At 41.6% G+C, this 24,574-nt stretch overlaps 1 protein-coding gene across 1 annotated transcript; it reads right to left on the bottom strand.

Moving 5' to 3' along the window:
- Positions 1 to 573: 573 nt before the first annotated feature.
- Positions 574 to 24,359, bottom strand: OLAH (oleoyl-ACP hydrolase). The gene is given in 9 exon segments (XM_069547195.1): positions 574 to 999; positions 1,844 to 1,926; positions 7,598 to 7,725; positions 8,696 to 8,732; positions 11,451 to 11,564; positions 11,566 to 11,587; positions 21,305 to 21,435; positions 23,656 to 23,690; positions 24,288 to 24,359. Coding segments are annotated over 9 exon segments (753 nt in total). The 3' UTR covers positions 574 to 868.
- Between the last annotated feature and the right edge of the window lie 215 nt (positions 24,360 to 24,574).

Raw genomic sequence — 24,574 nt, 5'->3', positions numbered from 1 at the left:
TAGCCCTGGGGATGTGGTGCCTCTCCATCCTGGGCAGTAGGCATCTGTGAATCCTACCAGTGGTGTTCTGCCGTTGCTCTGACTCAAGTCATTCTCCTATTTAATTTTTTCCCTTTTCTTTCCTGTCTGTTTCCAACTGGTGTGCTTTCTTTCTCTGTCTGGTTCAGATGATCACACATGAAGCTGAGGCAGCCTGTTGGGTCTGGCATTTGTGTGTGACCCTCTGTACGCCAAGGGCTAGACCCCAAACAGTTGCCCTGAGTCCCAGTTGGTCCTTGCATAAAGAGCAGCAGGAACACACAGAGACAACAGGCAATCCAGGTTGGAGGATCGCCTTAGAAGAGAACCTAAGAAGGCTACGGGCATTCCAGGGACTTGGCAGGACAGGCAGCAATGATTATTCGGGGCTGTCTTATTTTAACAGTAGGCTACATTTCCTCACTGAATGGGGCACATTTCAAAATGTGAGATCAGGCTTTGGGCCACAGTGTGTTAATGAAACAGTCATTTCGTCTCAAGCACTTCCCCTGTCTGTGATTTTCACTATCAGAATAACCAAAAGGAAGAAATGAATCATTGACCAAGCAGGAATTTCATTGACAAACCTTCCACAGATGAGACTCAAATGAGATTCTAATACAAAGAAGAAAGACCCTCCCGGAAGTATTCTTGACCCATTCGTCTTTCATCCCCTAGATACGTAAATGCTCTGTGGGGAAATACATTTGTAGATAACACATCACCCTGACAGCAGCAAATGTATCATTTTCCAATCTCTGAAACAAACTCCTAAGCTACTCTGCAAAACTGGAGATGAGTAGCAGACAATCAACTGGACTGTTTTAAGGCCAAGAAGGGGAGATATCTGTCAAGAGGCGAGCACTGATATTTCTAGAGTCTTGGTTAGGTAATTCTTGATGAAGCTTGTGTTGGAATGTTCCAGAAGATAGAAGTGGTGTCCTGGAAGCACAACACTTCCACTGGTTACATCTTTCCAGGCTGAAAAAACAGAATTGTGTTTAATAACAGATGACGCCGCCACCCACAGATTTACTTCCGGGTGTTACTTTTCTAAGAGCTCACTAGAGGTAGGGTTACTTCCATGGGCTCATGTTCCGTGCATCCTGAATTTTTAATCTCTCAGAGACCTATCAGTACACAGCGGTATCACCTGCCTTCTCTCATTTTACACACCACTGACATCTCTCCATTTACACTAGATAAAACTGGGACCACTTTTCTCCTCCATGTAACTGCCAGTTGAGAGTTTTGTTGTTGTTGTTGTTAACACTAATACTTTTGTTTGGCGTTTGTACCCTATACTGACCAGACCATTTTTATACAAGTGAATTGTTTAAAAAAGACACTTACTTGAAGTATGGCAATAGTTTAAGGATAAAAAGCATGGATATCACACATCCCCTTGTAGTGTATGAAAAAAAGTGTGTGACTGGATTTATGTACTAGTACAGGACGTTTTAAAAAATCAGATCTTTCAATTCTGGTTTCCTCGGTGTGTATGCCCAGCAGTGGGATTGCTGGGTCATAAGGCAGTTCTATTTGCAATTTTTTGAGGAATCTCCACACTGTTCTCCATAGTGGCTGTGTTTGGGAATGCATGTACACCCGTGGTGGATTCATGTCAATGTATGGCAAAACCAATACAGTATTGTAAAGTAAAATAAAGTAAAAATAAAATTTTTTAAAAATTAAATTTAAAAAAATAATAAATAAATAAAATAAAAAATAAATCAGATCTGTGCTGTAAGGCATGCCAGCACCTCTGGCATGGAAATCATCAGATATCTCAATAAAACACCTCAAACCATCAAAATCATTTCACCTTCCATAACCACTGGTATATCTTCAGATCCAGAAAAGCATGTTATGTCACAAGAAAGACGAGTCTTAGAGGGTGTGTCACAGCTGCAAATATAAAGGAGCCGGTTAGTAACATTTCATAATAGACACCCCCTAGAATCTTTTCCTATTAATAAGCTCATTTAAATCAAACAAGTCCTCACTTCCTTCCCTTTTACTGTTTACAGCAATACAAACATTTTATTTTTTTTAATCCATGGCACATATACATGTCAGCACCTGTCTGAGAGTCACTGTGGTCCAGGTTATTTTCCAAGATCTTCTGGCTTCTAGAATAGTCAGGTGCAGTCAGGTGGCACCTGGGTACCCAGTCCAACACAAAATGGGACTAGCTATATAGTATCTTTAACTGTCATTTCCCTGAAATGGCCACCTCTCTATCCCCCAGCCCTCCATTGTTTGGCAGAGGGTTGCTGTGCACAGAACAGAAGCAGATTTATGGACATAGGGCCCCTGAGTTGATTCTGCTGATTCTCAGTTTCATCACAACAGCAGGAAACCATTCGCTGAGCTGGTGCTGGGTGCTGTGTTAGTCCCTAGGGACACTTGGGTAAGCACGGTCCCTTTCCTCCTGCCACTTAGAGACTGGCTGGGGAGACAGACATTAATGAAGTCACCAGACGATTGAACAGATGAGTCACCAAGTTCAGGGTGATCTGTGAACACTTGACAAGCGGGGGTGGAGTGACATCAAGCAGGGACTCCCTGGAACATGGAGTTAGACTTGAGATCTGAATAGATAGGAAAAACTTGGCAAAGGGCAGAGAGATGGTAGGGGAAGAGGGACCAGGTGAGCACAAACCAGATGGCTTTTGTTCCATGAGTGAATGGAGAATTGGGATAAATTGAGGTCAAAGAAGCAAGCGAGAGGACTTCCCTGTGGTCCAGTGGTTAGGACTCCAAGCTTCCAATGCAAGGGGTGCAGGTTCAATCCTGGGTCAGGAAACTAGGATCCCACATGCAACGTGGTGTGCCCAAAAAGAAATAATAATAAGCAAGCAAGGGCCACGTGTAGGTCTCCTGAAGGGATTTGGTCATCCTAAGAGAGTCAGGAAGCCACCAGGAGGATTTAGTGCAAGGCACATCATGACTGGACTTGACAGTCATCCGTTTTGGTACAATGTGTGGAGCAGACTGAAGGGGACAAAGGATTGTCTCTTTCAATAGTCCGGGCGAGAATTCCCTCTTCTGCCTGGAATGTAGAAAACCAGGAGCACCACTTGTAGCCTAACAAAGAAAAAAGCCCTACAAACTGCAAAACCATAAATTCTTGAACTCATCAGGAAGCTGAGTTTGCAAGGCAAACCAGAAACCGAACTCCAAGGAAAATTGGGCCCTTCTAAGGAGAGATGGGTCACATGGACTGGCTCATGTGGGCAGAGCACAGGATGAAGGGGTGTCTGCTGTCCATGTGGGTGAGAAGGAACCAGCTGCAAATGTTCAAGTGCTGGGGACCAAGCATGGGGTGATGTGTCAGATGCAGTCCACACTGACTCACAGGCTTCTGTCCACGGCCCCCACTAGGGGTTCATGAGAAAGACTAGGAACAAGGCAGGAGGTCAGAAATAGCCCTCTCTCCAGGGCAGGTGGCAGCAGGAAATTGGATATGACCATCAGATGGACACTAACCCTGCCCCCAGTCAAGTCCTCCCCTCCTACCAAGCGGAAATCTCAGTTGTCGGAGCAGGGGCATCAAACACTCCCCCTCCACGCCCCCCACCCAGGGCACATGGGAAGACCCATGGATGTAGGGGATGGAAACATAACCCTCTACCCTGGGGGAAGGAATGGGAAGGGTCTTGGGCCCCCTGTGCTATGCTTAGTCACTCAGTTGTGTCTGAATCCTTGCAACACCATAGACTGTAGCCTGCCAGGCTCCTCTGTCCATTGGGATTCTCCAAGTAAGAATACTGGAGTGTGTTGCCATGTCCTCCTCCAGAGGATCTTCCCAACCCAGGGATAAAACCCAGTTCTCCCACAGGCAGGCAGATTCTTTACCATCTGAGCCACCAGGGAAGCTTAAGAATACTGGAGTGGGTAGCCTATCCCTTTTGCAAGGGATCTTCGTGACCCAAGAATCAAACTGGGGTCTCCTGCGTTGCAGGTGGATCCTTTACCAGCTGAGCCACCAGGCCCCCAATTCTATACAAAAGCCAAGGCAAAATCTTCTACTACTGGGGAGGGACTGGAAACTTCGACCCGATACCCACCAGACCCACCCACAAGGCCTAGACACAGAGGACCTGACTAAGACTGAAGCTGAAGATTGGCTCGGATGTCCAACAGCTCCCCTTGTTACCTCAGAGGCTAGCATCACACACAGGGGGCCAAACTACAGCTGTCAGTGGGGAGAGCCTGGAGAGAGACAGAAAAATTGAGAAAAATTCTCCAGTCCAGTCCCCACAGTAAGCACACAGTAACTTGGGAGAACCATTGCCCTGAAGTGTACCCATAGTAGCAACAAAACTGAAACTCAGCTCAGCTCCAGTCTGGATTGACCCAACTCCCTACATTCATGGCCTGCCAGAGGAGATGTGCTCAAATCATAAAATATATTTATGTTAGTTTCATGCATGATATTTTTCAATAGAATATCTGTTTTATGCATGATACCTAGCTTTAAATTAAAAAAAGATGATCAGACACAAAAAGCAAGAAATGACTCCATTGTCAAGAGGCAAAGTAATTAAAAGAATAAGATTTAAATGGGCTTCCCAGGTGGCCCAGTGGTAACTTACCCACCTGCCAAAACAGGAGACATAAAAGACTCCGGTTCAATCCCTGGGTGGCAAAGATCCCCTGGAGGAGGCCATGGCAGCGCACTCCAGTATTCTTGCCTGGAGAACCCCACGGACAGAGGAGCCTGGCAGACTAGAGTCCATAGGGTTGCACAGAGTTGGACATGACTGAAGTGACTCAGCACACATGTGCAAGACTCAAATAAGACCCAGATGTTGGGATTGTCAGACAAGGGCTTGACAGTCGCTATGATGGAGATGCCAAAGGGTTTCATAGGAAAGATGGACATAAGTGAACAAATAGGGAAGTTCACTAGAGAGGTGAAGACTGCAAGAAAGAGTCCAAAAGAAATTCTAGAAATAAGCAGGAGCAGCAATAGGGCATTCCTTTGACAAGCTCATCAGTAGATTTGATACAGCTGAGCAAAGTCAACGTGAAGATGGTTAATAGAAATGATCCAAAGAGAAACGAAAAGAAAAAAAATTTTTTAAGGAGAACATCTGAGAGCCCTGGGATGATGACAGACAGCCTGACGTGTGTGTTGTCAGGGTCCCAGAGAGAGAAGAGGACTGTGTGTTCGTCCGAGTAGCACAGGAGGACAGCTTGAGTGAAGTGGAGCTGCAAAGCCTTCCCTCCTGCCTCGGATTTTTCTTTTGACCTCCAGGCTTTGAGCCTTGGGGGGTGGGTGATGGGCAAGGAGAGGGTGGAGGGACACTCCAGGCCTGATTTCCTGTATATTGGGAAAAGTTGAGTGCTGCAGAGAGGTGGAGAGAGGAAAGCAGACCGAGGAAGGGGAAGGAGCAGAAGCAGAATGAAGAGAATCCAGAACAAGCTTAGGACATTTGAGATTTGAAGAGAGAATGTGAATCCTTGTAAGTAGCTCCTGAGATTTGATTTGCTGCGGAGAGGGTGAGACTGTTAAAACACTTTTTTTTTTTATTCTGTGAGTGGAATATCCTTGTGAGTGACTTTTATTTTCAGTCTGGGGGAGGTTTCTTTTGAGAGTTCTTGAGAGTTTAGCTAAACTGCTTTATAATATTGGTGCCTCAGCAGCCATGCTGTGCTGCCAGGCAGCTTGTGAGAGCCTGGACCTTACACTCAGCCCTCCTGGAGCACGTGCAGAGTCACGAACGGGTGAGTTCCTGTTGTGACCCTCCCCCAGCGGCCTAGGTGACAGCTGCTCTGGGCCCCCTAGAGCCTTCCCTTGTGTACCTTTTAGATAAACCTCCCATGAAGTTTACCAAAACCAGCTCTTCGGGGTTCGAATTGACCAATCCGGACTTAGCCGGGGAACCCCAAAGCTCTCCACCCACGCCTAAGGGCATGTCCGTCAGGTCCAGCCACCTCTCTGCCTGCAGTCGGCCTTGACCTTCCCATGTGGCTCCACTAGGTGCGCCGTGGACCTCCTCCACGACCCATGAGTCATGAACTTCTCTATTTCAATTTCTCTCGGGGTCTGTTGTTGAACCTTGGCTCCCTTTCCAACACTCAAGCTTCTTCTTAACAAATGTTAATTCCCCAAAGTCACCAGAACCTCTGGTAGTGAATTGTTGGGTTGGATTTTTTAAAATCGAGGGTGGTTTGTTGTGTGCCATATCCACGGCGTCTCCTAAACATGACTTCCTTGCATCCTCACCCACCACACCTTGAGGGGTTTACTCTCAGCATCCCTTCCTCTGAGAGACGGGACCCTGGGTCCAAATCTCACAGCCACTAGGCCAGGGGTCTGGATCCTGGTGAACAGCCTCCACAGAAGGCATGTTTGTACGAGACTTAATTAAAAAGCAGCTTTTGCCTACAGTATGTCACTAATGTCCATAGTGCTCTGGATTGCGTTTCCTTTGGTGGGGGTACGGGATCTCAGACTTGGAATGGTGTTTCTTGGATTCTGACTCTGCTAAGCCAGGAAGACAGACAGCACAGCCCTGTGGGGACCACATTTGCTCGGACGGTTGGGGTAGAAATGGAGAGAGATGACAGACCGGGGCAGCTAGTGGCCCTAATGGTGGAGTAGAGGTGGGCATTGGCGTGAACGCAGAGATGTGATAAACATGAACAGGATTGTCCCTGTTCTCAAGGTGCTTCAGGTCTGCTCCACTTTTTTTCTTTTTTAAAGCTATTTGTATAAACTTCTACTCACAGGCACTGCCTGTGGAGGCCCTAGGTTCAGCTCCAGGCTTTGTGGCAGAAAGAAAAGGAACTCAGACCTGTGTGTCCAGCTCCTCCCCAAAGGAGACAAGAGCCAGACAAAACTGAAGAAATGCATGATGGTATATAATAGCGACTGAGGGCCAAATGCTGGCCCCACAGGACCTGCTGTGAGGAGGTTAGAAAAGGGAGAACCTTGTGGTTTCAGTTTATTAGGGCCAGTATCTGGAACATTAGGACTTCAGTCCTATTAGAAGAATCATATGTCAATGAGACCTCTTAGGAGACAGGAATAGTCAGGTGTCATGGAGCCAAATGAGTTCTGGAACAAAATTCCCCCAAGAAGCAAATCACTCCCTTGTCCTGAATCACCTCCACATATTTAATAAGTAGGGATCCCCTTCTGCTGTTCCCCTAAGAAGATGAGCATCCTTTGACATTAGTAATTTATGCAACTAATGTTTTTTATGTGATAAAGCATACTGGGTTGGCCAAAAAGTTCATTTGGGGATTTTGTAAGATCTTCTGGAAAAACTCAAACAAACTTTTGGCCAACCCAACACACATTGAACCACATTTTTTAAAAAAGATAAAGATGCCCTGTTCATCCTTGATTGATGTAATTTCCATGCCCAGGCTCCATTTTAAGGCAACAAAAATATCACAGGTGGGCCTCAAAAGAAAACAAGTCAAACTCTGCCTTCCTGGATAAGCGTCCTCAGAGAACAGCCAAGCTGCGTCTTCCATAGATAATTTTTTAAAAAAGAGAGAGAGAAAACGTGCCTTAATGACTTGGATGGTATCATTCAAAATGTGAAGATCTGCTAACACTCTGGTAACAGATTCTTGACTCAGTTCGTCGTCATCAACAAAATCCTCAGGCATGCCTCCCACTTTCTTTAGTGCAAAGGCAATTTCTTCTTCACACAAATCATCTTTGAGGAAACGAATTTGGGCCTTTGACATGAAACAGTAAAAACATTAGTCTGACATTTCATTTAAAGCACCTGTTCAGACACTGAACGCTCTCTACTCTGCCTTTTGGTGACTTGAGAATTCTCTGATCAGGGCTTCCCTGGTGGTCCAGGGGTTAAGAATCTGCCTTGCGGGGAGAACAAGATGGCGGAGACCTAGGTGGAACGCAGAGTACGTCTCTCTCCAGGGATACGTCAGGACTACACCTTCAGACACAGAAGTGCTTACAGAACATCACCTGATGGCAGACAGGAGTACCTGACCACCAGACAAGAATCTGCCTTGGTAGTGCAGGGCACACTGGTTCAATCCCTGGTCCAGGAAGATCCCACATGCCGGGGAGCAGCTAAGCCTGTGTGACACAACTGCTGAGCCCACGTGCAGCAACTACTGAAGACTGTGCGCCCTGGAGCCTCTTTCCACAGCAAAGCCCCCCGCAATGAGAAGCCTGCACCACAACTAGAGAATAGCCCTGGCTCTCTGCAACTTAGGGGAAGCTGTGCACAGCAATGAGGACCCAGCACAGCCAAAAACAAACAAACAAACAAACAAACATTTTTTTATTAAAAAGAAAAGAATGATCCAGTTAGTTTGCTGAAAGTTCTCTTTTGACTCAGAATGGAGGAAAATACACTTAGAATCAATAGTTTTCATCGGAGATGCCTGGGCCAGTGCAGGCACTGACCAGGAAACAGTTAAAGTGCATTTCAGAGCAAAGATGAGAAGATGACAGTGAAAGACATTTGAGTGTTTCATTAACCAATACTATCTTTTATTCATCACGGTGTCTACTGGATCAAAACTCACCAGAAAGGAAAACAATGACTTGATTTCCCCACTGCACTTCTCTCCTTTCCACCACCCTCCCTAAGGAAAATGAAATTACTTACATAAGGAGGGCTTATACTTGACACAAATAAATGTACTGTTCTAGATTATATTTTTATTTGAGATGTAGCACGGTAAAAAAAGCAGTATAAGATCCCATACTACATTTGGGGAAGAAAAACATGATAATAACTATTCAACAAAACTCATGGTAATACATCAGAAATCCACAAGAACAAGCATAAACACAGCAACGATCAAGAAACAGACCAAAGGAGAGCTTACATTAGTTGAATAATAGCTAACTTATTTGTAAATGGTAGGTTTTCAATGATTTGCAGCCATATCAGCAGTGTTTCAAGACATCCTAGATAATTCAAACTAAGATTGAGTACTGATTTCCACCATGTCTTGAAATCAATTTAAATTTCCTTTCCTCCCTGAAAGATAGATGTCACTATGTATTTAATATTTATCAGCAGTTTTCAAGGTATAGTCTGGGGACTTGCAGGAGTTCCTGTCACCTTTTCAGGTGGTCTGTGAGGTTAAAGCCATTTTTAGAATATTGCTAAAATGTTTCCCTTTTAAACTCTTTTTTTTTTTTTTATGAGAGCATAGTTGAGTTTTCCATATGCTATGTATGTCATGGGTTATCAGCACAGTTGGAATGCAAAAGAGAGAATCTTAGCTGCCTTCTAATAAGCCAGGCATTAAATGTGTGCCAAAGTGTAAAATAGTGCCACTCTTCCCACAGTGCTTTTTTGAGAGAATATAGTCTTGCATAAAATATGTATTCTTTATATCGGCATATAAGGGGATTATTAATGTTAAATATCTTGAAAGATTCATAGTTTTATTTTCTAATATGGTAAATATTGATAGATAAACCACACATAAAATCTCGTTGATCCCCTCAATGCACCTAGAAGTATTGGGTTGACCAAAAGGTTTGTTCGGGTTTTTCCATACTGTGTTACAGAAACACCCAAACAAACCTTTTGGTCAACCCAGTATTAAAGCAATGCCAGGAATAAAAAGTTTATGAACTGCTGTAGACATTACGTAGTTATATTTTGTAGACAGTATTGATCGAGAGCATTTTTTTGCAAATATCTTCAGGCAATGAACAAAGGAAACTCAGTTCCATGGTCATTGCTGCTGGAGTGTAAACTGAAGGTGATTTGGAAATTTCTATCAAGTGCTCTATCAGTGTGTATATCATTAACCTAAATTCTGGACATGTGATCCTTAAGAAATTTATAAGAAATGTATACTAAATTTTCTACAAAAAATGTCATCAGAGTGCTTTTATAACAGAAAAAAAGATAGAAATAAGTATTATCTTAAAAGGAATTGATAGTCATCTTGCGGTGATAGCAGATCTCCATAGCAATAGTTTAAGTGGGGGGAATAATTAGGAAGAAATATAAAATAGGATCCCCACATGCAAAAATACTATGGAGCCACATCAAAATTCTGAAGGATTATCTGGGATAATGGATACTTCGATTTTTCTTTTCTTTTTTTTTCCTCAATCGTATCTGTGTGTATATATAATTCAGGAGCCAAAATGTACTGAATCTTTACCATAATGCCAAGTAATTTATGGTTATTATTCATTTAATCCTCAGAAATGGAGCCATTATCATTCAAGTTTCACATAGGAAGAAACTTAATTCAGAAACCCAAGGAAGTTGCCAAAGGTCGAACTGAGTAAGAGGCAGACAGAACTCTGATATTTATGACTTAACCTTAAAATTCTACAGCTTAGTGTCAGACTTTATTTTGGGGGGTTCCAAAATCACTGCAGATGGTGACTGCAGCCATGAAATTAAAAGACACTTACTCCTTGGAAGAAAAGTTATGACCAACCTAGATAGCATATTCAAAAGCAGAGACATTACTTTGCCGACTAAGGTCCGTCTAGTCAAGGCTATGGTTTTTCCTGTGGTCATGTATGGATGTGAGAGTTGGACTGTGAAGAAGGCTGAGCACTGAAGAATTGATGCTTTTGAACTGTGGTGTTGGAGAAGACTCTTGAGGGTCCCTTGGACTGCAAGGAGATCCAACCAGTCCATTCTGAAGGAGATCAACCCTGGGATTTCTTTGAAAGGAATGATGCTAAAGCTGAAAGTCCAGTACTTTGGCCACCTCATGTGAAGAGTTGACTCACTGGAAAAGACTCTGATGCTGGGAGGGATTAGGGGCAGGAGAAGAAGGGGACGACCGAGGATGAGATGGCTGGATGGCATCACGGACTCAATGGATGTGAGTCTGAGTGAACTCCGGGAGATGGTGGTGGACAGCGAGGTCTGGCGTGCTGTGATTCATGGGGTCGCAAAGAGTCGGACATGACTGAGCGACTGAACTGAACTGAACTAGCTTAAGAAATACATACTATTTATATCCTTTTTAATTTAAAAAATAAATAGGATATACGTTGCTGCTAGAGTCTTGATTTTACAAATCTTAATGCTTTCTGCCTAAAAGGCAGATTGTACAGACTGGCCAATTGTAAAAGCCATGGCTGGTCGGAGTTACCCAACATGCTGGGGCTATTTTCAAAAGAGAAGATACCAAGAGAAGCCTAGGATTTACACACTCCTGAAGGAGAGGTTTCGTTCATTTCAGCACTAGGCCTTTCCATCTTTTCAGTCCCTACTAGGACTTCTTTCAGTCTGACTTTCTCATTTGAGAAGAGCTCTAACCATACTGAGTCAATCATTCTTTCAAGCAATGACAAAACATCAAAACCAAACTAAAACAACATTAACCATGGATCTGTGGTGGAAAAAAGTCCCCCAAATGTTTTTCAAAACAGAGGTTTAAAAACAACAACAACAACAATAAAAAAAAAAATTAAAACAGAGGTTAAATACCTGTGGCCAAAAAATGTGAAATTTTCACCCTGGATAATCGGCAGCAGGGCACAGGCAATTTCATCAACCACCTGATGCATGTCACTTGCAAAATGTTCTTCAAACCGGCTTTCTCCCAGCAAGCCGCATGGCATGCACTGGAAGTAAAGGAAGACGGTTAACGTGTGCAGATGGCATGAGGGTTGCTGTGATACTGTGAAAGGGCTTATGTTAGTATGATGGGAAGAGTTTCAAAGATGTGAATAATAGTAGTTAAATGTAAGGAGAGAAACATTTTAGAATTTGCTGAGTAAATGAACACAAGCTACAGCAGACTACATATCTGAAAAATACTCTCCAACATTTAGAATTTTTAAAAAACATTTAGAAACACTGGATGAATCACATGTGTGCAGTTTGACTCACAATAAGGTAAATGGTATAACTAGAAGAGAAAAAACATAAGAGGGAATTTAAAATTCCAGTCATGAGCCTGTGCTAACAGAATGACTGTCTACGGCTTCTTGTTGTTCAGTCGCTTAGTTGTGTCTGGCTCTTTGCGACCCTGTGGACTGCTGCACACCAGGCTTCCCTGTCCTTCACCATCTAACGGAGCTTGCTCAGACTCATGTCCATCGAGTCGGTGATGCCATCCAACCATCTCATTCTCTGTCATCCCCTTCTCCTCCTGCCTTCAATCTTTCCCAGCATTAGGGTCCTTTCCAATGAATCAGTTCTTTGCATCAGGTGGCCAAAGTATTGGAGATTCAGCTTCAGCATCAGTCCTTCCAATGAATATTCAGGACTGATTTCCTTTAGGATTGATGAGTTGGATTTTCTTGCAGAACAGGGGACTCTCAAGAGTCTTCTCCAACACCATAGTTCAAAAGCATCAATTCTTCGGTGCACAGCCTTCTTCACAGTCCAACTCTCACATCCATACATGACCACTGGAAAAGCCATAGCTTTGAAGAGACCGACCTTTGTCAGCAAAGTAATGTCTCTGCTTTTAAACATGCTGTCTAGGTTGGTCACAGCTTTTCTTACAAGAAGCAAGCGTCTTTTAATTTCATGGCTGCAGTCACCATCTGCAGTGATTTTGGAGCCCAGGAAAATAAAGTCTGTCACTGTTTCCATTGTTTTCCCATCTATTTGCCATGACGTGATGGGACCGAATACTATGATCTTTGTTTTTTGAATGTTGAGTTTTAAGCCAGCTCTTTCACTCTCCTCTTTCACTTCCATCAGAGGTTCTTGATGAGGTTCCTTTTCACTTTCTGCCATAACAGTGGTGTCATCTGCATAACTGAGGTTACTGATATTTCTCTCAGCAATCTCGATTCCAGATTGTGCTTCATCCAGCCAAGGATTTCACATGATGTACTCCGCATATAAGTTAAATAAGCAGGGTGGCAATATACAGCCTTGATGTACTCCTTTCCCTATTTGGAACCAGTCCATTGTTCCATGTCTGGTTCTAACTGTTGTGTCTTGACCTGCATATAGGTTTCTCAGGAGGCAGGTAAGGTGGTCTGGTATTCCCATGTCTTTAAGAGTTTTCCACAGTTTGTCATGATCCACATAGACAAAAGCTTTAGTGTAGTCAATGAAACAGAAGTAGATGTTTTTCTGGAATTCTCTTATCTTTTCTTTGATCCAACAGATGTTGGCAATTTGGTCTCTGCCTTTTCTAAATCCAGCTTGAACATCTGGAAGTTCTCGGTTCATGTGCTGTTGAAGCCTAGTTTGGAGAATTTCAAGCATTAATTTACTAGCGTGTGAAATGAGTGCAATGGTGCATAGTTTGAGCATTCTTTGGCATTCCCTTTCTTTTGGATTGGAATGAAAACTGACCTTTTTCAGTCCTGTGGCCACTGCTGAGTTTTCCAAATTTGCTGGCATATTGAATGCAGCACTTTAACATCATCATCTTTTAGGATTTGAAACAGCTCAGTAGGAATTCCATCACCTACGCTAGCTTTGTTCATAGTGATGCTTCCTAAGTCCCACTTGACTTTGCACTCCAGGATATCCAGGACTCTAGGTGAGTGATCACACCATCATGGCTTGTATCAGGAGTATAAGACACCAAGTTTCAAGGGTGGCTGAGAAGGACAAGCATTGAAGTGCCTTAAATTTATGGGAAAGGCAGATAGACCAATTGCACAGAATCAAGAGCTTAGAGATAGACGACACACATGTGGGAACTCACTTTATTTTTTAAATATAAATTTATTTATTTTAATCAGAGGCTAATTACTTTACAGTATTGTATTTGTTTTGCCATACATCAACATGAATCTGGGAACTCACTTTATAACTGTGTTGACATTTAAAATCAGTGGGAAAGAAAGTATAGGTCTCTGAATAACCAAGTCAGCTGATTATTCATGTGAAATCAAGAAATACCTAGCTCTTACATGATATAGAAAAGTCAATTCTAACTTAAATATGACAAAATACTTAAAATTGAGAGAAGAAAATATTGGCAAATAACTTTGTGACTGACAGGGTATACTTTTTAGAGTAAGCTGTAAGAAGTGCAAACTTCAAGAGAGATAAACTTGACTATATTAAAATTTAAGACTTCCATGAATCAAAAGACAACATGTAAAGAAAGAGGTGGCATTGACTGGGAAAGACATTTTAACCTGCAATACCTAAAAAAGTAGGGTCCTAAATATGTAAAGAATTTCTATACATCAATAAAAAGAAGAGAATCAAATGGAAAAGTAAGCATAAGAATCTGATGAGAAACTCACAGGAAAGGAAGCATAAATAGAAATATGAGTTTGAGCAAACTCCAGGAGATTGTGAAGGACAGGGAGGTGTGTCACGCTGCAGCAGTCCATGGGGTCACAAGGAGTCGGACGCAACTGAGCGACTGAACAACAACTATGCATATATATGAAAAATGCCAGTCTCACCTATAACAAGGATTGCTCCATTTAAAATCAGAGTAATTTATGTTGCAGTTGGAAGTTGTACCTCTCTGAATTGGTTCTTTTAGATCCCACATATAAGTGATACCATATAGTATTTGTCTGACTTATTTTACCTAGTCGGAGAAGGCGATGGCACCCCACCCCAGTGCTCTTGCCTGGAAAATCCCATGGACAGAGGAGCCTGGTAGGCTGCAGTCCATGGGGTCGCTACTAGTCGGACACGACTGAGCGACTTCACTTTCACTTTTCATTTTCATGCATTGGGGAAGGAAATGGCAACCCACTCCAGTGTTCTTGCCTGGAGAATCCCAGGGACGGGGGAGGCTGGTGGGCCGCCGTCTATGGGGTTGCACAGAGTCGGACACGACTGAAGTGACTTAGCAGCAGCAGCAGCAATGCCCTCAAGGTCCATCCATGATGTTGCAAATGGCAGGATTTCCTTTTTGTCAGCTCAGTATTAACTATTATTTCATTATCTATCTAGATATCACATTTTCTATATCATTCATCCATCAATGGACACTTAGGTTGCTTCCATGTCTTGGCTATTGTAAGTAATGCTCTAATGAACATGGGATGTGTAGCTATCTCTTTGAGATAACCAGTTTTGTTTCTTTTGATATATACCCAGAAGTGGAATTGCTGGATCATATGGTAGTTCTATTTTTAATTTTTTGAGGAACTTCCATATTGTTTGCCAGAGTAACTTCACTAATTCATATTCCTACCAACAGTGCACAAGGGTTCCCTTTTCCCCACATCCTCATCAACACTTGTTATCTTTTGTCATTTTGGGAACCGTCATTTTAACAGGTGTGAGGTGATAGCTTGTGGTTTTGATTTGCATTTCTCTGATGATGAGTGATGTTGAGCATCTTTTCTTGCACCTGTTGGCCATTTGTAAGTTGTCTTTCAGAAAATGTCTATTCAGTTCCTCTGTTTATTCAATTTAAAAATCATTGTTTTTTGGTATTGAGTTGTATGAGTTCCTTATATGTTTTAGCTATTAACTCCTTCTTAGAGTTTTTATTTGCAAATATTTTCTCCCATTTGGTAGGTTGCTTTGTCATTTTGGTGATTCTTTTGTGGTGCAGAAGCTTTTTAGTTTGGAGTTATCTCATTTATTTATCTTACTTTTGTGTTTGGGCTGTAGGTGTAATCTCTGGAAAATCATAACCAAGATTAATGTCAAGGAGCTTTTTCTTTGTTTCCTTCTAGGAGTTTTATGATTTCAGGTCTTATGTTTGAGTCTTTCATTCTTTTTGAGTTAATTTTTTGAGTGAGTGGTGAGAGTGGTCTATTCATCCTTCTGTGAATATCCAGCTTTCCCTGCATCATTTATTGAACAGACTGTCTTTTCTGTGGGCTTCCCTGGTGGCTCAGCTGGTAAAGAAACCACCTGCAATGCAGGAGACCTGGGTTCCATCCCTGCATTGAGAAGATCCCCTGGAGGAGGGCATGGCAGCCCACTCCAGTATTCTGGCCAGGAGAATTCCATGGACTGTATAGTCCATGGGGTTGCAAAGCAACCAACAAAACTGAGTGACTTTCATATCGCTCTCGTCAAATGTTTGTTGACTGTATTTGGGAGGTTATCTCTGGACTTTCAATTCTATTGCATTTGCCTGTGTGTCTGTTTTTATGTCAATAGGATACTATTTTGATTACTATGAATACACTTTAGGGATATAATGTACAACATGGTGACTATAGTTAACAATATTATATTGCATATTGAAAATTGCTAAGAGAATAGATAAAAAATTATCACAGGAAAGAGAGCTGAAACTATTTGAGAGGATAGATGTTAACTAAACTTACATGTTGATCATTTCACAATATATACATATCAAGTTATGTCGTTCAGCTTAAACTTATTCACCATGTGCATGCGTGTGTGTGTGTGTGTGCGCGTGCTCAGTCACTCAGTCATGTATGACTCTTTGCAACCCCGTGGACTGTAGCCCTCCAGGCTCCACTGTCCATGGAATTTTTTAGGCAAGAGTATTGGAGTGAGTTGCTGTTTACTCCTCCAAGGGATCTTCCCGATCCAGGGATTGAACCTGCGTCTCTTGCGTTTCCTGCCTTAGCAGATGGATTCTTTACCACTACGCCACCTAGGAAGCTCCAAGCTTATCCAGTCATTTACATCTCAATAACACTGGAAATAATAGAACAAAATCAGAATAATTTCATGCACAGATTGGCAAAAAAATAAAAGCCTTGGCAATAACAGTGTTGTCAAGGATATAAAGGGATACGAATTTTCGTGTGCTGGTTTGGCAGTAAAAATCTTTGCAGTTCTTTTGGAGGACGATTTGGAGTAGAGACATTCCTATTCCAATACCCAGAAATTCCACCTTTAAGTATAGATTTTTACCCATGCATGCATGAACACATACAGTTGCCCCTTGAACAACAAGAGTTTGAACTGGGGGAGTCCATTTATATGCAGAGTTTTTTCAATAGTAAGTACTACAGTACTACAAGAAATGCAGCTGGTTCATTCCGCAGATGCTGAACCCTGAAAACAGAGGGCCAGCTACTCATTATACGTGGATTTTCAACTGTGCAGAGCTTCATCATCCCTAACCCCTGCACTGTTTAAAGGTCAACTGTATATGAGACTGCTCACAGAAGTTATTACACATAGCAGAAAAAGACCTTAATCCCTATAAAGAGAAGACTAGACACATATAGTCACACAGTGGAATAATATATTCCTAGTTAAAAGCCAGTGAAGTAGTCACATATCCAAGGGATGAATCTCAAAAAAAACAGAGGAGAAAACAAGCTTCAGAGGAACATTTACAGTACGTTACATTTATATAAAGTCAGAAAAATATGTGAAATATCTATCTTATGTCAACTGCTGATTGAAAACCTCATATGAAATTGCCTTCAATAATTTGTAAAATATATTTATATATTAGTAGCGGGACTCTCTTCCTCCAGTGCATGGGTTTTGGGGAGACCTCCATGGCAGAGCGTTGGTACCTGGAAATGGAGAGAAAGGGGCTTGGAAAGCATGAGGGAGCAGAGTTGTAGTGGCTGAGAGAGGCACCTTGGAAAGGGAGGGACGTCCCTTGCAGGCCTGATGGCAAAAATAAAGAAGGAAGTGGCTGAAGAGAAAAGCCCTACAGATGCCAGGTAGCATCAAAGAATCAGAAGAATGAACCCCCCAACTCTACGTTGTCATTTATTTATAAACTGCACATCACTTATAGTGACAGAAGAGGGCACCCTTGAACTAATAAACAGAGTAAGCAACTAACTGGGTGGTTTGCTTTTTCTTACAGATTTTTTTTTTAAATTTCCAGGGCACTTTAAATTCATACATGGTTCAATATTCAAGAGGTACAAAAAGGCTTGCAATGCAAAAATCTCTCCAAATCTTGCTCTTCAGTTCAGTTCAGCTGCTCCGTCTTGTCCAACTCTTTGAGAACCCGTGAATCACAGCACGCCAGGCCTCCCTGTCCATCACCAACTCCCAGAGTTCACTCAGACTCACGTCCATCGAGTCAGTGATGCCATCCAGCCATCTCATCCTCTGTCATCCCCTTCTCCTCCTGCCCCCAATCTCTCCCAGCATCACAGTCTTTTCCAATGAGTCAACTCTTCGCATGAGGTGGCCAAAGTACTGGACTTTCAGCTTTAGCATCATTCCTTTCAAAGAAATCCCAGGGCTGATCTCCTTCAGAATGGACTGGTTGGATCTCCTTGCAGTCCAAGGGACTCTCAAGAGTCTTCTCCAACACCACAGTTCAAAAGCATCAATTCTTCAGCACTCAGCCTTCTTCACAGTCCAACTATCACATCCATACATGACCACTGGAAAAACCATAGCCTTGACTAGATGGACCTTAGTCGGCAAAGTAATGTCTCTGCTTTTGAATATGCTAGGGGCAATCAAAGGTATCAATTATTAACATAAGCCTTGAAAGGTATTTTATGCATATGTAAATGCAAGTTCATTTCCTTCCTCATCCCCTCCTTACAAAAATGTAGCATTTGAGTCCCACTGTTTTAGAACTTGAGTTTATTCCTCAAAACATCTCAAAGTTCCAGAATGACCTGTTTTTGTGGGTCAGGAAAATCCAACGTACTTCATCATGAGTAGAAGTAAGCATAACACACAAAACGAAGAAAGTAAGAGTCAAACTTTTTCAGCTAATGATTGAACATGCTTTTTAAAAAGCTCACAGAGCAAAGCAAACAATACAAAACTCTAATATAAATTCAAATGAGAAATTGCAGATATGAAAAAACACTATAACTCAGAAATTCAACATCCTGAACAGAAATAGACAGTTGCACAAAGGCTGACAGAATACTGGAAAGAAATTGATTAAAGGGACAAAAATGATTTTTAAAATGACTGAATGTTGTCTGTGAGGTAATAGATGCAATGTATTTAAATGGATATGGAGGATAGGAATAAAAGAGCTGGGAATAAGAAAACAAAGAAAGAAGGAAAAGATCCCAAAAGAAGGTGATAATCATAAAAGGCAGAAAGTATTCCAACACAGGAATAAATGGCGACTCTCAAGAAAGGTAAACAAGATAAAATACTGGTAAAGAACTAATATTTGAAATTATAATCCATGTAAATGTCTCTGAAATATAATGACATGAAACTGTGTGTGGAAGATAATTGAGGAAGCTGGGTGAGGGATAGTTGAGAACAACTTTGCAAATTTTTCATAAATCTAAAACCATTTTAAAAATAGTTACATTTTAAAAAGATTAATAGAGATCTTAATCAAAAGTAAAAATAAAATATGAAGCAAATATTTCAAAATAGTAGTATTGAAAAGACAGTAGTAATTGATACTTGATGGTTTGTTTGATTATGCTATTGAACCAACTTTCCAGTTCTGAGAAGTACCTTACACAGCATTATAAATCAACTGTATTCCAATAAAAAATTAAAGAGAATATAATTCAGCCATAAGAAAAGAATGAAACAATGCCATTTGCCACAACATAAATGGACCTAGGACCTAGAGATTGTCATCTCTAGTGAAGATGACATTCACTACTTCAGACACTTGCTTCACTCAGAGACTGTTATCTTCACTAGTGATGTCAATCTCTGAGTGAAGTAAGTCAGACACAGAAAGACAAATATATGGTATTGCTTATATGTGAAATCTAAAAAACTATAAATGAACTTATTTACAAAATAGATGTGAGTCACAGGTGTAAAAAAATAAACTTATGGTTACCAAGGGATAAGAGGGATATAAATTGGAAGACTGGGATTGACATATACACACTAGTAAATATAAAATAAATAATAACCTGCTGTATAGCACAGGGACCTCTACTCAATACTCTGTAATAGCCTATATGGGGAAAGTGTCCATAAAAAAAGAAAAAAAAGAAAACAGTGAATACAGGTATAACTGAGTCCCTTTGCTGCACACGTGAAACTAACGCAGCATTGTAAATCAACTATAATCCAATAAAAAAATTTTTTTAATGTCTTACAGAAGAAACATCCTCTCATTGAACAGGTAGGGAAGCTGAATAACACACACACACACAGTACCTGTTTGAAGGGATCATTGAACTGCTGGGGCAACCTGGACCTCCCTGAAGAAAGGAAAATTCTGGAGAAGTGAAGTACGATTTCTCCAGCCTCTTTCCTGTTGTAGAGATGTGTAAATTACCTGGTACAGGTTGCAAGTTCTAGACTGCAGGTGGAGGCCTACTTTTTCTTTTTAAATTTCTGTTGGAATATAGTTGCTTTACTTTTAAGAAGCCAAGAAGTCAGTAGCACTGTATGTATTCCCACAGGGCTAGAGAGGGAAAAGTTGGAAAAGTGCAAGTTGCTCAGTTGTGTCTGACTCTTTGCAATCCCATGGACTATACTATCCATGGAATTCTCCAGGCCAGAATACTGGAGTGGGTAGCCTTTCCCTTCTCCAGGGGATCTTCCCAACCCAGGGACTGAACCCAGGTCTCCTGCATTGCAGGCGGATTCTTTACCAGCTGAGCCAAAAGTTAGAAAACAGTGTTGCAATGTCAGCCAAGAATTAGATGCTGTGACCTCAGATATAAGGGACTTCTGTGGTGGCTCAGACTATAAACAATCTACCTGCAAAGTAGGAGATCTGGGTCCGATCCCCGGGTGGGGAAGATCCCCTGGAGAAGGAAATGGCAACCCACTCCAGTAGTCTTGCCTAAAGAATCCTGTAAACAGAGGAGCCTGGCAGACTACAGTCCATGGGGTCCCAAAGAGTTGGATACAACTGAGCGACTTACAGTTTCAGAGAGGTAAGAGGTACAGTGTTTTGTCCCTCAAAGCTTTCGACTTATCTTAAGCTACCCATGTCAGGGAATAAGAAAATATAATCAGAAAATGAGTGGTGTTTAATTCACTTTCATGCTGCTGTGAGAAAAAGTTCAAGTTCACAGTCCACCAATAAGCTCAGTGGTAAAGAATCTACTTGCCAATGCATGAGACGCAGGTTTGATCTCTGGGTCAGGAAAATCTTTTGGAGAAGGAAATAGCAATCTACTCCAGTGTTCTTGCCTGGGAAATCCCATGGACAGAGGCTGATGGACTGCAGTCCATGGAATTGCAAAAGAGTCAGACATGACTTAGAGACTAAACAACAATAAAAAAAGAAAGATAATTCCTAAGACAGAAAGCGTAATAGACAGAGAGACAAGGGGCAGAAAAAAGTTGAACAGAGTCTAAACAGAATCTCAGTGACCTATTGGCCTTAACAAATGGTATAACATGTTTAATTTGGTAGCGGAAGATAACAGAATTTCTTGCTCTGGAAATAGAAAAATCACATTATTGAGCAATCTTGAGTATCTATTAATATTAACTATCCCCCAGTGAGGAAACCTGTATTGTTTGTATGTGCATGTTATCTGACCTTGCAAATTACTTACTGATAAAAGTTCACATACCTTCCACAAAATTAGGAATATCTTGGCCCCATTTGGCAAAGTAAGTGGAGCCACCTCTTCCCCAAGGAAAGCAAACCAGCCTAAAAAGTGCATTAAGATTCTGGTGTAAGCAGTTCACAACTTTTTCATTCCTAGGGAGAAAATTCAAATATTTAACATGATATAAAGTCAGTTCCGGAGAAGGCAATGGCACCCCACTCCAGTACTCTTGCCTGGAAACTCCCATGGATGGAGGAGCCTGGTGGGCTAATAGTCCATGGGGTTGCTAAGAGTCAGACAGGACTGAGCGACTTCCCTTTCACTTTTCACTCTCATGCATTGGAGAAGGAAATGGCAACCCACTCCAGTGTTCTTGCCTGGAGAATCCCAGGGATGGCGGAGCCTGGTGGGCTGCCGTCTGTGGGGTCGCACAGAGTCGGACACGACTGAAGCGACTTAGCAGCAGCAAAGTCAGTTCACCTGTCCTAACTGAATTAGGTGTATTTTAACAGAAATTTTAATTCATTATAAGGAGACTGTATTCATATATAAAGGGATTGCCTTTTTTTTCCAACAAGAATGGCCAAAAATTTTTTTCATGGATTCATTTTTAACAGTTTATATAAACTTTGATAGATGTAAGTGAAATAGTCAATTATATCTAATATTTAGGAAATACATTTCATATGCACATTTAAAAGGGATAGACATGCTAATTTAGAAATCACCTTTTTCCCAATTCAGGGAATAGTTGTATCTACACAGTTTTATCTCAGTGTCTTCATAATTTCAAGTCATCTGTAAGTTTTCCAAAGCACGTAATTTTCACTCCCTTCTGAGTGTTAATTAAATACACCTTTTTGCATCAGCATATAATTTTTGGAAATTTTACCACAATGTCCAAGTATCCTTTCACCTAGTATTCCAGATAATTGCTTTTTTAAAAATTCAATATATATATATATATATTCAACATAAATATATGTACAAAACATTCAATATATATACATTGGCATCATCCATAATTTAACACTTCCTGTAAAGTTTACAAATTGATGATTAAATTATTTATAAAGTTATATAGTCTTGTCAAATGTGAGATAATCAGCTCTACTATGGTGATTAAATCTGTCTCGCCTCTCTCTTTTTTAAGTTCCCATTTAGTCAGTTGATCTCTGTGCTGCACTATGCTTAGTCAGTCGTGTCCGACTCTTTGCGACCCCATGGACTGTAACCCTCCAAGCTCCTCTGTCCATGGGGATTCTCCAGGCAAGAATACTGGAGTGGGTTACCATGCCCCCCTCCAGGGGAATCTTCCCGACCCAGGGATCGAACCCAGGTCTCCTGCATTGCTGGTGGATTCTTTACCCTCTGAGCCACCAGAGAAGCCCAAGAATACTGGAGTGGGTAGCCTATCCCTTCTCCAGGGGATCTTCCCAACCCAGGAATCGAACCAGGGTCTCCCGCATTGCAGGTGGATTCTTTACCAGCTGAACTACTGGTGATGCACGCCCAGTTGATCTCTACAAGCATCCAAAACTAACAATGATTGAGATTTTGTCAGCTTTACATGTGTTCTTTAAAGAGGATTTTGGTTTTCATGATAAAATAATAGAACACTACCAATTATGAGAAACTTTACACAAACTTAAGCATAAGTTAAAACCTTTCTTGGGGGGAAGAATAACTTTTGGAGAAAATCTCCTTGGCTTGTATCAGGGCATTTATGTTAATAATTGCTAATTTAAAGAGAAAAAAACAAAAGGACAATTTTTTAAAAAAGATTTTTTAATGTGAGCCATTTTAAGTCTTGATTGAACTTGTTACAGTATGTTTTTTATGTTTTGGTTTTTTGGCGGCCATGGGGCATGTGGGGTCTTAACTCCCCGACCAGGGATCAGGCCCACACCCTCTGCACTGGAGGGCAAAGTCTTAACTCCTGGATGGTCAGGGAAGTCCCCTCAAAGGGGTAATTTTAATGTTTTCTTGTGAAGAGGGACATTATGTACTTGAGGCTACATTCCTTCTAACTAATCCTATTATCAACAAACTCACTGACCATGGATCAGCCCTAAATAAGAGCTTCATAGGTATCAACCAGTTACTGGAAAAACGCTAGAGTCATTTTTTAAAGGAATACAAAAGCCTTCCATAGTGCCTTCCACAGTTTGGTAAAAACTGCATAGCTAATGGGTGCGTTTTATGAACCTTATTTCTGGAAGCTATTGAAGAGTCTAGAAAAATGATTTGAATTCAACATTACTTTAAAACCAGTCCATATTTTTTAAAGCCAAGGAGCCCTACTTCAGTCTATTTCAATGACTTGCATTCTCATGAACAAAAATGTCAGGATAAGAATAGTCTTGCCATACCTGAAGACTGTGTAACCAGCAGAAATAGGGGAGTTCTATAAGGAAAACAATACAAAGCCATAAACACAAAATTAGGTGTAGACACTTTGATCATTGCTGTGTTTTTTGTTTTTGTTTTTTTTTTTAGTTGCTAAGTCATTTCCAACTCTTTGGAACCCCGTGGACTATAGCCCTCCAGGCTCCTCTGTTCATGGGATTTCTCAGGCAAGAATACTGGGTTACCATTTCCTTCTCCTGGAGATCTTCCGCATCCAGGGATCAAACTTGTGTCTCCTGTGTTGGCAGTCAGATTCTTAACCACTGAGCCACCAGTGAAACCATTTGATTATTCGTTTCAAGATGAAACCACCTTTCTTTGCCTTGGGAGTGGGGGTAGGAGCTCCCTTCACTTATTTAGAGCCAGGCCAGTGTCACAGTGGGCCCTCAGAACCCACATTGATGGGGTGCCTGTCCTCCATAGCAACCCACAGCCAAGATCTCACAAGAAGGTAGAGCCACGGAGGGTAGTGCTCATTGCTGCAAAGCCTGGATGAAGCAGAACGCTCTCATTCTTGGGCTTTTGCCTGCCCTCTGCATCCATCCAATCTCCTGTGTTGCCTGAGGAAAACAGACGAAGACCAAGAGAAGCTAACCTTCCTGAGCCAGTCCTCTGGGTGGAAGCCTTCTACCTGCACTTGCCTTCTCTTTGTCTTCCCCTTCTTCATTTTTGGTTTTGGTTAAATCATAAAATTCTAAGACTTTAGAGTTGAGAGGGATTAGTGATCATTTAACTCACTATCAGCAGCCTGATAGCTCAGTTGGTAAAGAATCTGCCTGCAATGCACGAGACCCGAGTTTGATTCCTGGGTGGGGAAGATCTGTCGGAGAAGGGATAGGCTACTCGCTCCAGTATTCTAGCCTAGAAAATTCCATGGACTGT

The sequence above is a fragment of the Ovis canadensis genome, chromosome 13 (genome assembly GCF_042477335.2).
Source record: "Ovis canadensis isolate MfBH-ARS-UI-01 breed Bighorn chromosome 13, ARS-UI_OviCan_v2, whole genome shotgun sequence".
Classification (NCBI taxonomy): domain Eukaryota; kingdom Metazoa; phylum Chordata; class Mammalia; order Artiodactyla; family Bovidae; genus Ovis; species Ovis canadensis.
The sequence above is the reverse complement of the archived record's forward strand: the minus strand, read 5'-3'. Positions and strand labels throughout refer to the sequence as shown.